Raw genomic sequence first — 12,738 nt, forward strand, 5'->3', positions numbered from 1 at the left:
TTAGAGAACTTGTCAGCTGGATCTGATCTAAAAAGTGCATGTTAGGCCTTGTCCAAACTTTACTGAACCTATCGAAAAAGGCTTGTAACGTCTTACCGTTCTGGCATTGCCACAGCTCAGCTGTCCCCAGACTGGTATTTGATAAATGAATGTGGCGTTATGGTCTTGGGATCTCCAGCATCCAGGCTTGCTTATCGTAGTCAGCTCAGTCATTTAGGGAATGTTCAGCCAATGTTCTTCAGTTTCTTGCTTTACTGGGAAAGCAAGTATTTATCATAGGGTTTACATGAGATAAAATCTGGTTTTCTTCCTTATAGCTTACCCTCTGACCTAAACCTGTGTATGAACTAGATTTTGTCTTGTATTTTCTTTACTCAGGAGTTATATTGTTGAAAGTTTAAGGGTATACTCTAGAAAGGCATAAGTTTAGAGGGAGTAGACTCATTGGAGGTAGTCAAGAAAGGATGCTTTGTAAAGTGAAGAGAGACAGATGTGACCTTCAGGTTAACTAATTAAATTCCCCTCCTAATCCATTCTCCCTGCAGTGCCATTCTCCCTAGTATGTAATTAACAAAGACTAGCTGAGCGCCGGGGATAAGAGCTGGCCAAGCAGCCCTCTGTGACTGCCTGACCCGCACCGATATAGTTACTCACTCATTCAGTCCTTCCAGTACGCAGTAGAATGCCTGCTATGAGCCAGTCAGCTATCACGGCACTGGGGATACAGTGGCTAGTAGCTTGCTGCTTAGTCACACTGGAAAGTTTTTCTGCCCCCACTACCTCCAAAATCCACTGTGCATTTTGAATTAGAAGGAACACAAAACACATCTAACGAAAGGACATGCATCTCCTATGGACATGGAAAGATCTGAAGTCCACAGGGTAAGTGTTATCGAACCGAAGGTGGGTCCACTCACCCGATGTGCAGCAAAGCCAATCTACTGACCCCAGGTTGTGAAGGAAAGCACAGCATTTATTGCAGGGCACCAGGCAAGGGAATGGGAGACAAGCCTCAGATGCACTTTAGCTTGGTCTTTGAGTTAGGGATGTTTTAAAGGCAAAGAACAAAGGTGCAGGGATTAATCATTGTTTTGTGACATTGCTGTGATATTTCTTAGTCCTTAATCATAGTTTCAGGGGTCAGGATGACTCTGGTTTATTATTCTCTGGCCGGGTGGTCCACGGCTTAGGGGCCTGTTAGGAGAAACAACCTGAGTTTGTACGTTAATGATAATAACTGTTAGAGCAATTTTAGGACATTAACGCTGTTATTGGCAGCAGCAATCTTAGTCATCTGACTCTGGTTGATTAGTGTTCAGTTAGCACAGGACGGAGGTCAGAGGGAACAAGAAAGGGAATAAAGATTTGGATAGAGAGATTAGTAATAAACTCAGTAAGGGAACTGCGCTTTAGGGGGACTTGGTTTCATTAGTAGAACTTGGTGAAGGCTGATCAGGAAGGGAGACTAGAAAACCTAGGAGGCAGAATTCTCATTCCATTGGCTGTGTTTCCTCAGTTCTGAGAGCACTTGGACAGTTAAACATTTCTGAGCATGTTTAATGTGTGGTTATTTCAATTTTTTTCTGATTTTATTGCATTTACTGTTTTTTTTAACTTCTTAAAAATTTAATTATTTTTATACAGTTTTTAAACATTACACTCCATTTACAGTTACTACAAAATATTGGCTCTATTCCCTGTGTTGTACAATACATCCTTGAGCCGATCTTACACCCAATAGTTTGTACCTCCCACTCTCCTACCCTTATACTGCCCCTCCCCCCAACTGGTAACCAGTAGTTTGTTCTCTATATCTGTGAATCTGCTTCTTTTTTGTTATATTTACTAGTTTGTTGTATTTTTTTAGATTACATATGAGTGATGTCATGCAGTATTTGCCTTTCTCTGTCTGACTTAACTTCACTTAGCATAATACCCTCCAAGTCCATCCATGTTGCTGCAAATGGCAAAATTTCATTCTTTTTTATGGCTGAGTAGTATTCCATTGTAAAAATATGTACCACATCTTCCTTAACCATTCATCTGTTGATGGACACGTAGGTCGCTTTCCATATATCTTGGCTATTGTAAACAATGCTGCTATAAACGTTGGGGTGCATGTATCTTTTTGAATTATTGTTTTTGTTTTTAGATATATACCCAGGAGTGGAATTGCTGGGTCATAACGATAGTTCTATTTTTAGTTTTTCGAGAAACCTCCATACTGTTCCATAGTGGCTGCACCAATTTACAGTTCCACCAACAGTGTACAAGGATTCCCTTTTTTCCACATCCCTACCAACTTTTGTTGTGTTCTTTTTCATGATAGATGCTCTGACAGGTGTGAGGGGTTATCTCGTTGTGGTTTTGCATTTAGTAGTTAACATTAGCATCTGTAGTTAACATCATGTGGGAAATATTTTCCCATACTTTTAAATGTTTTCAAAAACATTTTCAATTAAGTTGTATAATATGTGACAATTTAATTAATACATTTCGATTGTTAGATGTTGAAGCTGGTGACAGGTTTTATTTTGTTTTGTTTTGGTTTTGGTTTTTTGTTCGGTAGTTATAAGTAATCCTGTAAGACCATGTAGCTGCATAAAGTTTTGTTGTAGTTCTGGTCATTTCTTTAAGATAAAATCTTAGGACTTGTATTGCTGGGCCAAAGGGGGATAAATGTTTTGAAGGTGTTTGGTACATATTAGGAAACTATTTTCCTGAATGGTTATCTAATTTAAACTTCCATTCCTCTTATATATGAGTGATCTGGGGCTCTTCATAGAATTTTCGTCAATGATCTTGGAGATGAACTAACTTCAGAATTCAGGATTATAATTTAAAACAGTTTTGACAGTACAGAGAATTGGTTAGTTGATAACAAATTTAAGTTCAGTAAGGGAAAATGAGGGTAGCAGAAATAGGGTAGATAAAAATTGCTAAAATACTGTTTGCTGAGTAGCTGTTTCTGCACACATGCCTGAAGGAGAGTAGAGGACAGAGGGAAAATGACTAGATTTTTCAGTAGCCCAGTGGGGGACTTTGTTATGGTGAGGACTGTTCCCAAATGCAAGAAAAAGAAAGCCCATTTGATCAAATGCACTATTCTAAAAAGACTGTTAAAATTTTATATTTTACGCTATTAAGAATTCAGAGACACTGAATACCTTATTGAAGAACATTAAATGTTCATTTTAATTATTTAGTATAATTATTTGAGCATAAATTGAATTTACAAAAGTCTTTCTGAAAGTTACTACTGATTTTTTTTTCTCAGTTAAACAGAGGATATATCTAGGAAGCTCATCTTTTTCTCCATGAAATTTTAGGGGAAATAGAATTATCTTCACCTTGCAAATGGTACTTTGAGGATAGGAATGCTATCCTAAAATAAAGAAGGCATATATTTATAATACACACGTACAAAAAAAACCCCAAACAAACATGAGGAAGGAGTTTAAAAGCTTGCTCTGTTTGGGTGTAGGTTGTGGTTCTGTGTGTGTTTTGAGTGTGATTTATACCATAGAGTCTGTACCAGAGATGTCTATTAGCAGTCGTATTCTGCTTATTTATGATACATTTCTTTCTGATTAATGTTCAGAAAAGTGACCCTGGGATATTTTTGATCCAGAAGGACTTTATAATTCGATCTTTTTTTCCATTCACTGATACTCAGCATGGTTTTAAGACTATTAACAAATCACATATGATGACTTAAAAATCAGAACATTTAATTAATCAGCTTGCTTGAATCAATTAATTAAATATTTCCGCAAAATGACAGGGAGTTTGCTGTGTTTCATTATCAGAGAAGTTTGTCCTCTTATGCTAATAAACTGTTTTCTTTTTTTTTTACCCAAGATTCCCACCATTCATAATTGAATGTCAGATTCTTTTCTAACAGAAACACTTTAAATAGGTCACTTATTATCAATTACTATTACCGTTGTTATCTTCTCTCAGTACTGTTGTATATACGTGTTAACCTTCCTTAGGGAGAGACATCCGTCCCTGTGCGCTTTCTGCACAGTGTGCCTTTGTGGAGTGCTGAGAGGTGGGTTCTCCTGCTTCCCGTGCCGACACAACAGATGGAGGATGAGCCAGCCAAGTGAAAGGGGTGCTGTGACAGCTAAAATAAGTGGAGCTGTAACTCTTATTAGTTTGTCCATCTTAACGGTATCTAGTCCTTGGTGTATTCTCCAGCTGCGAAAGTTGGGAAAATGGCAGCTGTATTTTGCTTTTAGAAATCCATTTTTTATAAAATTTTTTCTGATTATAGTAGATATATATTCAATGCAGAAAGTCAGGAAAATTTAGAGAAATATGAGAAAAAATCAGTAATAATTCTCCAGTAGAGGGAAGTCCTACTTAATTTTTGTACATGATTGTGTTTTACATATGATTTCATGAACTCACTGTCTTCCCCCTCAGCCCATCATTAACACTTTCCCATGCTAATAAAGATATCTCTGAAAATTCAGTATTTAATGGATATGTAATTATCATTTGTATGGTATATGATTATTTACTGAACTGGTTGTTGGTCCCAATTTTAAATATTATAATCCTGTAATGAACATATTGTACACGCATTCTTGTGTTCATCTCTGATTATAATAAAACATCATTATGCTACCTATTAGATTGTATATTTCCAGTGAAAATTTATAGGATATCGGATAGGTACTCATTGTAGAGGGTGGGAATACATCTGGTAAGATTGGATATGCAGGCTTTCAAGCTGTTCTTTGAAAGGTGCACACAGGGCCTTGGCAGCTGTAAGACTGTCAGGGCGTCATAATTGCGGAAAATTCATGAGCAGAGAAGTGAATGGGAATGACCTTGGGCTGTGTACATCTATTTGTATGACTGATCCAACCATGGTGGAGAATAGCCTTGAGAAACTGAAGGAAATGAAGGTGGGAGTGTGGAATTTGAAATTATGTTAGTATGTAGATGTGGCAACTAAAAGTCCTGAATTTTCTGCACTATTGTACTTTTTAACCATTCATTAAAAATGTTTATGTAGCATGTTTTATGTGCAAAGCCCCTAAATTCAGTAAAGCATGGTGGAGGTCCACAGGGCCTTATACTTCATTTGTATTAAACCAATGAACGTAGTGTCATGTTGTCCTCATAATTGTCAGACTGTGGTACAGTGTTGGTTTGGAAAAGTATCCTCACGGTGGCAATTGGAAAGCTTTGGAGGTGTGGAGTCAGAGCAGAGTCATAGCGAAAATGATGCAAATATTTGAAAGACTGTTCTAAATATAGATTAGAGGGGCTTGGTGAGAAGTAGAAATAGTGGGTAAATGTTCACTAAGGAATTCAGGATTGGGGGGCACTGACTTCAAGACTTAAAGTGGATTAGAGGAGTAGAAGGGCTTACATTTAAACGAAGGATATAATTTAGTGATTCTGATTACACAGTGAACTCTTGGTAAGATATAAAAGCCTCAGTCCTACCCCAGATTTGCCAAGTCAGAATTTTGGAGGGATGAGACCAGGTATATATATTAAAAAGCTCCCTCAGAAGGGAGAGAGACGCAAGAGGGAAGAGATATGGGAACATATGTATATGTATAACTGATTCACTTTGTTATAAAGCAGAAACTAACACACCATTGTAAAGCAATTATACCCCAATAAAGATGTTAAAAAAAAAAGCTCCCTCAGAGATTTCAATGTGTGTCTCTGGTTAGAAACCACTAAATGAATTAATTTGTGTTTTTTTGAATTCCAAGAAATTGTCAGATTATCCTCACCTACTGTTTTGAATCTTAATACACTTAATGTGCATGTGTTTGCATTTCTCTTCTGCGTGTTTTTTTCAAACTGTCTTCAGTTCCTGAGAAATTTTTCTGCTACTTGGTTTCAAGTTGTAAACTTATTAGTGTTATTCTGCAAAATCAATTTTGAGCAAATGAAATGTACTGCAAAGAATTTCTGTAACTTTTTTTTCTTATTACATGATAGGGACAAAAGCCAGGATGGATGGTCAAGCATGGTATTTGAGAACTTCAAAGCTGGCTCTGGCCTTGGCAATTATCCACTCAAAACCAGCAGACAAAAGCAGCAGAGAATACACAGAGCATCTCGCAAGGATGGTGTCTGGTCAGGAATCAAAGTGGAGAGCAAAAGTCAAAGCCTTGGAAGCTGAAGTTCTGCAATTACGTCAAAAACAACTTCTGAGCAGGATTTGTTCAGGATCATTTGAGAGTGGTGAGTGGATGAATCCTGGGGATGTATCAGTCTGTTTTATTTCAGCTTCACAGTTATTTAGAAATTTGTTACCAAGACACCGTTGTTTAGTTTCCTAAAATTAGACTTCTTCTTCTTACCCTATAAAGATTTTTTACTTCTAATCATTCATGAAGAACTTATTGTCACTTTCTAATCGATGGGGCTGCATTACACATGGGGATGAAGTTGGAGAATAAATTGTCTGGATGCAAAGGCAATAATAATACTGTAAGTTTACTGGAGAAATTAATTTAAAAATCTTACTCATCCATATTATTTTACTCTGTATTTGATGTTGCTTTTATATTACATAATTCATCCAGCAGCTCTGTATCAAGTACCAGCTCTGGACCAGGCATGCAGTGGGTGGTGAGGACCCAAAAACACAGAGAGAGAGGTGCTGCCCTTACTGTGAAGTACCTACCATTCCAGCAGGGAAGAAAGACCTATATATAGATAATTAGCCCAGTTGTGATGAACATTATCATAGAGTCAGTGACAAAGTGCAGAGCAGAGCAGGAAGCCATTCATTCTGCCTGGCTTCTGGAAAGGCTTCTCAGGTTTGGCCCTCGCGGGTCTGTCCATAATAGTGAGGCGGTCAGAGCGTGCAGCAAGAGGCAGGAGCGTGAGCTGGGCAGCAGGGAGAATATATGCCCCATTCACCATGGCCAGCGGGACATCCCAGAGCCCAGAACACCGTATGGTAGAGATCTGACAGGGAGAGGCAGAGAGGTGAGTCGGGACCAGGCTCAGAAGGGCTTTGGATGTCAGCCTGAGGAATGTTCCTTATCAGTGAGTTGGCCAAACAACGTGTGATCTCCATAGAACCCGTGAGAGAGCGTGAAAGGGGGACTGTAATAATGACACGAGGACAGCAGGGAAGACCAGGACCCTCTAGGACAAACCAGAGCACATGGGCACCTCCTTCGTCAGGAGCCGTTCACCTTTTTGACTCAGAGGACTGACCCTCACATTGTGATTATGAAACGTAATTCTGCTGATTATTTGAAAATGTAGATCAGATCGTGTTACTCCTTTGCCTAAAACCTTTCCCTGACTTCCCGTTGTGCCTCGCACTAGATCCCCCCTTGTGGCTGTGGCTCCTGACGCCACGGTGATTTCACTTCTGCTCCCCTGCACGCATATACCCTCCCGCTCTGCACACAGCTCCAGTGTCCCTGGGCTTCCTTCCAGCCTGTGCAGGCTCTTCTCGCCTCGGAGCTTTGCTGTGCTCGTCTCTCTGATGTGTGGCTGCCTCTTCCCTTCCCAGAGTTCTTATTCTAAGTGACCCCTGCTCAGTGATCACTACAGGTATAGCACTACTCACAGTTATTTTTTACCCAAACACCCCGCTATGGGTTATGTATCTGTTTGCTTACTTGGTTGCTGCTTGATCTCTTTGACTTGAGTCTGGGTTTGCTGAGGAGAGGGTCTTTGATTTGCTCACCACTCTCTACTCAAGACCCACCCCAAAGCCTGCCTCACAGGAGGTGCTGAATCCATATCTGTCAAACGAAGTGGAGCGTAGAGGATGCTTTGGCTGTGGCAGTGGTTGGAGGCAAGGAGGCAGCTTCTAAAAGGGTTTACCAAGCCCACAGGAAGAGTGATGCATTGAACTAGATCTGTGATAGGGAGAACCAAAAAGCACAGTTTCAGAGTAGAAACTTCAGAAGTTTGTGAATGAGTTAGGAGGGGGTTTTAAGGGAGCTGGAGGCGTGTAGGATAATTGAGGTTTCTAGTTCTTGTTCATTACATTGATTGCAATGCTTTGACTCCAGATAGTGAACACAGAACAAAGCGTATAGGATAACAGGTTGAGTCCAGGTCTGTCTGAGAGTGTTCTGAACATATCCCTGAGTATATAGGCATTACCTAGAAGGAAGGTAGAAGTATGGTCCTAAATATCAAAGGGGATGAGCAGACTGGAAATATAGACTGACAGTAAGGATTTCTTGGTATTTAAGTGATAGTGAAGTTATCACTGTGGATGAGGCTACAGGGAGGGTGCAGCTTTGACAGGGAGGCTGCAGGTTCCAACACTGCAGGGTGGGCAGAGGGAAAGGAGCCGTTGGGAAGACTGTGACTGTCATACTAGGATGTGCAGGTGTAGTGGACTGGTGCCTGCCATGGGTGATAGTAGGGTACTTTCTAGGTTCCGGCAAACCCTGCTAACCCGATACCCGTGGTGTTACTGAATCTCATCACTGTGTGAGCAGAAACAGTGTTACATGATTTATAGCCACATTTTAGTCTCTCTCGTCTTTCTAGGCAATGGCCTCTTTGAGAATATCTGTGAATGGCAAACATAATTCCTTTTCACTTTTTTTGTGCAGTCATATGACTGATACAATGGCACACATGTGAAAATTCCCAGTAATATCGAACTGTGAATATCGTAAGCATCCATGGTATCAGAGCTGTTGTTTACCGTCAGGGGTCTGTTTACATCACCAATACGGTGTGGGGTGTGTGATTTGTTTGGGACGTGAGTGGACCTAACGGTGAGAGCCTCCAGGATGACTTGTTTTTACACTGAAATCTTTCAATTGCAGTGCCTGTGAGAGGAATTTTCAAATATCATGTAATTAAAATCTCTTTTACTCGCAGCGAGAGTTGCAGGTAAAGCGTTTCAGTGCAGATGTTTGGAAGTAGTCTGACTCTCCATCTGTTAGCTTAAACTTGAAAAATGAGGAATAAATGGATAGATTCAGATAAATAGAGTCAGTATTAAAGGGGAAAGGAAAAAAACCTAAGAAAGGGGGGCTATTAGATTGCTAGGAAAATAAAGGAGGAACACAGTTGGTTTTTAAAGATGTATGACTTGAAAGACTGACACGCCTTGCTCTAAGAAAACTCCATCGCTGAAAATGAAACTATTTTATAGGCGTATTTATATTTTGTGTATTTATATTATGTGTTTCTTTACACATGCATGTTCTCCAGTGTTCAGAGACCACAGGCCCTCAAAAAATGGTGAATGGAATCCTTCCTGACAGACTGAGAGGCTGGGGAACTTAATCTACAGCATTAGCTACCCATTGAAGCAACCGAACAACCCAGAATTAGATAAAGCAGAGCTGAAATGGCAAAGTAAACAAATAAGGAAGTATGATATGGTTTATACAGCATTTCAGGAACTCAGCTATTTCTTTATTCTGATTTATTTTTCTGTAATTTCTTAAAGGGAAATATTCTTTATTGTATTTATTAGGGGGCTAGACTATATAGAGAAGGGATAAATAGAACTTGCTCTTGGAATTATGCCACATTTTAATTTTACCTAAATGCTTCTTATTAGAGGAAGGAAGGGAGGGAAGGAGGGAGGGAGGGAGGATGGATGGAAGAAGCCCAGACATCCGGTGTCACACTTCTTAAAATCTTCTGGGTGATGTGTGACAGACAGGTTAGCTGTCTACTCAATAGCCAGCTTCCTTCTTCTTTACTAAAACACTCCAATTTTGTTTTGACAGACATGTGCCCATGCCTAGTGGGTTAATCTATGAAAGGCTTAGACTTGTTTTGCCAGTATTGTTCTGTGGTTGGGCAGTGGAAGCTAAAGAGGAATCTTCAGAGCTTTTGGTAAAGATTCACCTCATTGTATAAAGAGATTGAGGTTTGTGAAAGGTAGCAATTTTAAAATGTTTTTACCTCAACCACTTGCTTCCTGTATGGGCACTGCCACATGAAGATGTGATGCCTGGAACTGTGGTAGCCGTTTTACAACCATGTGGCAATATTGAAAAATTAATGTCAACATGGTAAGGATGATAAGCAGGAGGGTGAGAGGAGTCTTGGTCTTTCTTGTCATCTGACCAGCCAAAGCAACTCTAGGATTACTTTATTAGGAATTTTGTTTTAAAAGATGAATAATGGTTTAAGCCACTGTTATCCACATAATTCTCTTCCTTGTAACTGAACACATCCTAACTTAAAGAGTGGGGCAGTGGTGGGGATAATGAATAAATTAGAGAGCTTTTTTTCCCCAAGAATCTTCTTGATTTATAGAGGAGAAAATGAGAGAGAGAGAGAGAGAGAGAGAGAGAGAGAGAGAGAGAAAAGTGTTCTTTTATCTAGAACAGCTTCCTATTAAATGATGGCCTTATAATGTTGCAAGCATTTAGGTGGGGTCTGAGTAGGTAGTTGAGGGAGACACAGAGCATAGAGAATGGCCAGGAAGACATTAGTGGTTGTTCTTAAATGTTGACCAGGGTTTGAAAGGGATGTGATGACAGGCACAGGGCCTTGTTAGTGGGAAGACTGGCCTAGGATTTCAGTGAGCAGATTTAGATCTAAGCTTTGAGTGTGTGTGTGAATATGCTGGTGGGATCTGGACGGTTGCTGTGAGACTTGCACAGTGCTTCGGCATTTACAGGAGGGACAGAGATGGATGTCCTGTCAGGCATATGCTTTTTTCCCTACAACATAGGCACTCAGTATCTTCATAAATGATACATAGGTTACTGGATGAGCAACTAGCTAAAGTAAAAAAGTACAAGAAAATCAAACGAAATTAACGCATCGATTTGTCTGTTTATTTAGTAAATACTTATTGAATCTGGGGCTCAGGTGTCACGGGCTTGGGGCTGGGGAGCGTGGTGGGCAGGGCAGCACCGTCAGTTTAGGTTGAACTCAGCTCTTGTCAGTTTGGGGTCCTGGGGAGCAACCAGCACAACCAGATGGCTGTGGAAGCTTCCCCATCCTTCTTGCTGACATTGTTCAAGTTTGTCCAGCCTCCCCTGCTGTTCCCATTACTGCAGCACTGCCTACCCCAGACCCCACTTCTCATTTCCTGTACGTTTGCGTTCAGGCAAAGGCTCTCAGCCGACTGGTGCTGCTGAGGTATCAGAGCAGGGGCTGGATATCGCCGCCACCCTGCTTGGAGCTTGTCTTGGCTCCCAGCTGCCACTCTTCTGGCCCCGCCTACTCAGCCTCTGTCCCCTCCCTTCCTTCTCACCCTGTTCCAGACCACATAATGGGGAGACACCACAAATAACAGACTTGCAGACACAGCTGTGGAGCTCAGCATTTATATGTTGGGGCCTTCTCTGTTTTACAGATGCTGAAAGAGCATAGACTATGAATGCATAGCATTTCCTTCTTCACAAGAGCTCCTGTAATATAAATTGTCAAATATAATAATAATGGGAATTTGCCTAAAATTGCAGTTGATTTAAAGCACACATGCATAATGTACATAAACATCAGAGAATACGCCCTTAATTTAGTATAGATTCTAATGAAAGTCTGTACAATAATTTAAAGTAAATTTATAATTGTACGTTAGAAATGCTTTACTCATTATATATAAAAACTGAATTAAACTTTTGATATTAGAGACCACTGTCAACATGCAAAGAAATTAAAGTTAAGGCTGAAAAAGCTCAGTATCAAATGGCTTTAACAGTAACAGCGATAATTTAGAAATGTGAACACGTTCCTTACCATCACAGGCGCTGGCTCTGGTGGGAATGGTGGAGATAGGGAATCAGGAGGGCCGAACAAGTCCTGGCACATGGACGAGGCCTGAGGGAGCCGCAGAGGCTGGGCCTGGGCAGGGCAGCCTGGCGTCTCACATGAGGAGTATTCCAGGTGGAGGCCATCCGTCCTCCCATGCTCTTCCTGTACCAGGCTCCGAATGTCACTGTGTGATGCAGCCTAAGCTGGGTTTCAGGTAGGTATCTGGCATGTCCAGGTGATGCCCTAGTTGGGGTGCATCTCTGGATCCCCTCCACTTCTCTGCATTCCCAGTACCACTGTCTTGGTCTTGTCTGAAAAATCCCAACTGGACTCCATGTCTGTGGTTGTAGCCTTGCTGTGTTCAAGTCCATATTGCAGCCTGGTCTCAGGTCCTCTCACTTACTTTAGGATGAAGTCCTCAACCCATAAAACGGGCTCCAAGCCTCTCCACAGTGTGGTACTTGCTTCCCTCTCCAGCCCAGCCTCTCACCACTGTGTCCTCCACATTCTGCTCGGCGACATGCGAAATTTCTTCCACTTACTTGAATCCACCTTGTTCTCTCTCAGCTCCAGGCTTGTACACACGTGATTTCTCTTTGGAGGATGTGTTCTCCCTCTCCTTTTGGTCTAGTTGTGCACTACAGTATTCTTTTCTGCTGACATAGTTTTAAAATCTCTTTTGCCTTCCTTGACTACCTCCCTAGACTAGATCAGATTCCCCTGCTAGGGGTCCCCATGATATTCTGTACTGTTTACAGCATTTTTGAGCTAAATTACAATGGTTTAATCAGCCTGTCTTCCCCGTAGGGCCTACACTCCATGCTTTCAGGGAGTGTGTCTTTTCTCATTACCACTGTACTCCTAGGTTAGCACAGTACCTAGCATGGAAGGGCTCCTTGGTGACATTTTTGAATGAATATGTTTAGAAAAGGTTTATGTGGGTATTATTTAATACCTCGAACAAAGTGGCCTTGCTGATCTGTCGTTTCTGGAGATCTACCAAACCACTGTAATGATGGAAGGAGAATCAGAGAGGGA

At 40.9% G+C, this 12,738-nt stretch overlaps 1 protein-coding gene across 2 annotated transcripts in view; it reads left to right on the plus strand.

The window, feature by feature from the left end:
* The first annotated feature begins 5,965 nt into the window (after positions 1–5,965).
* The window catches only part of MEI4 (meiotic double-stranded break formation protein 4), a 215,181-nt gene continuing 208,408 nt past the window's right edge, over positions 5,966–12,738 (plus strand). For both annotated transcript variants that reach the window (XM_079939103.1, XM_079939102.1), the window contains exon 1: positions 5,966–6,222. In XM_079939103.1, coding sequence (XP_079795229.1) covers positions 5,970–6,222 — 253 coding nt within the window. In that variant the 5' untranslated portion in view covers positions 5,966–5,969. The remainder of the gene's footprint in view (positions 6,223–12,738) is intronic.

This window comes from Stenella coeruleoalba, assembly GCF_951394435.1.
Source record: "Stenella coeruleoalba genome assembly, chromosome: 12".
NCBI classification, from domain to species: Eukaryota; Metazoa; Chordata; class Mammalia; order Artiodactyla; family Delphinidae; genus Stenella; species Stenella coeruleoalba.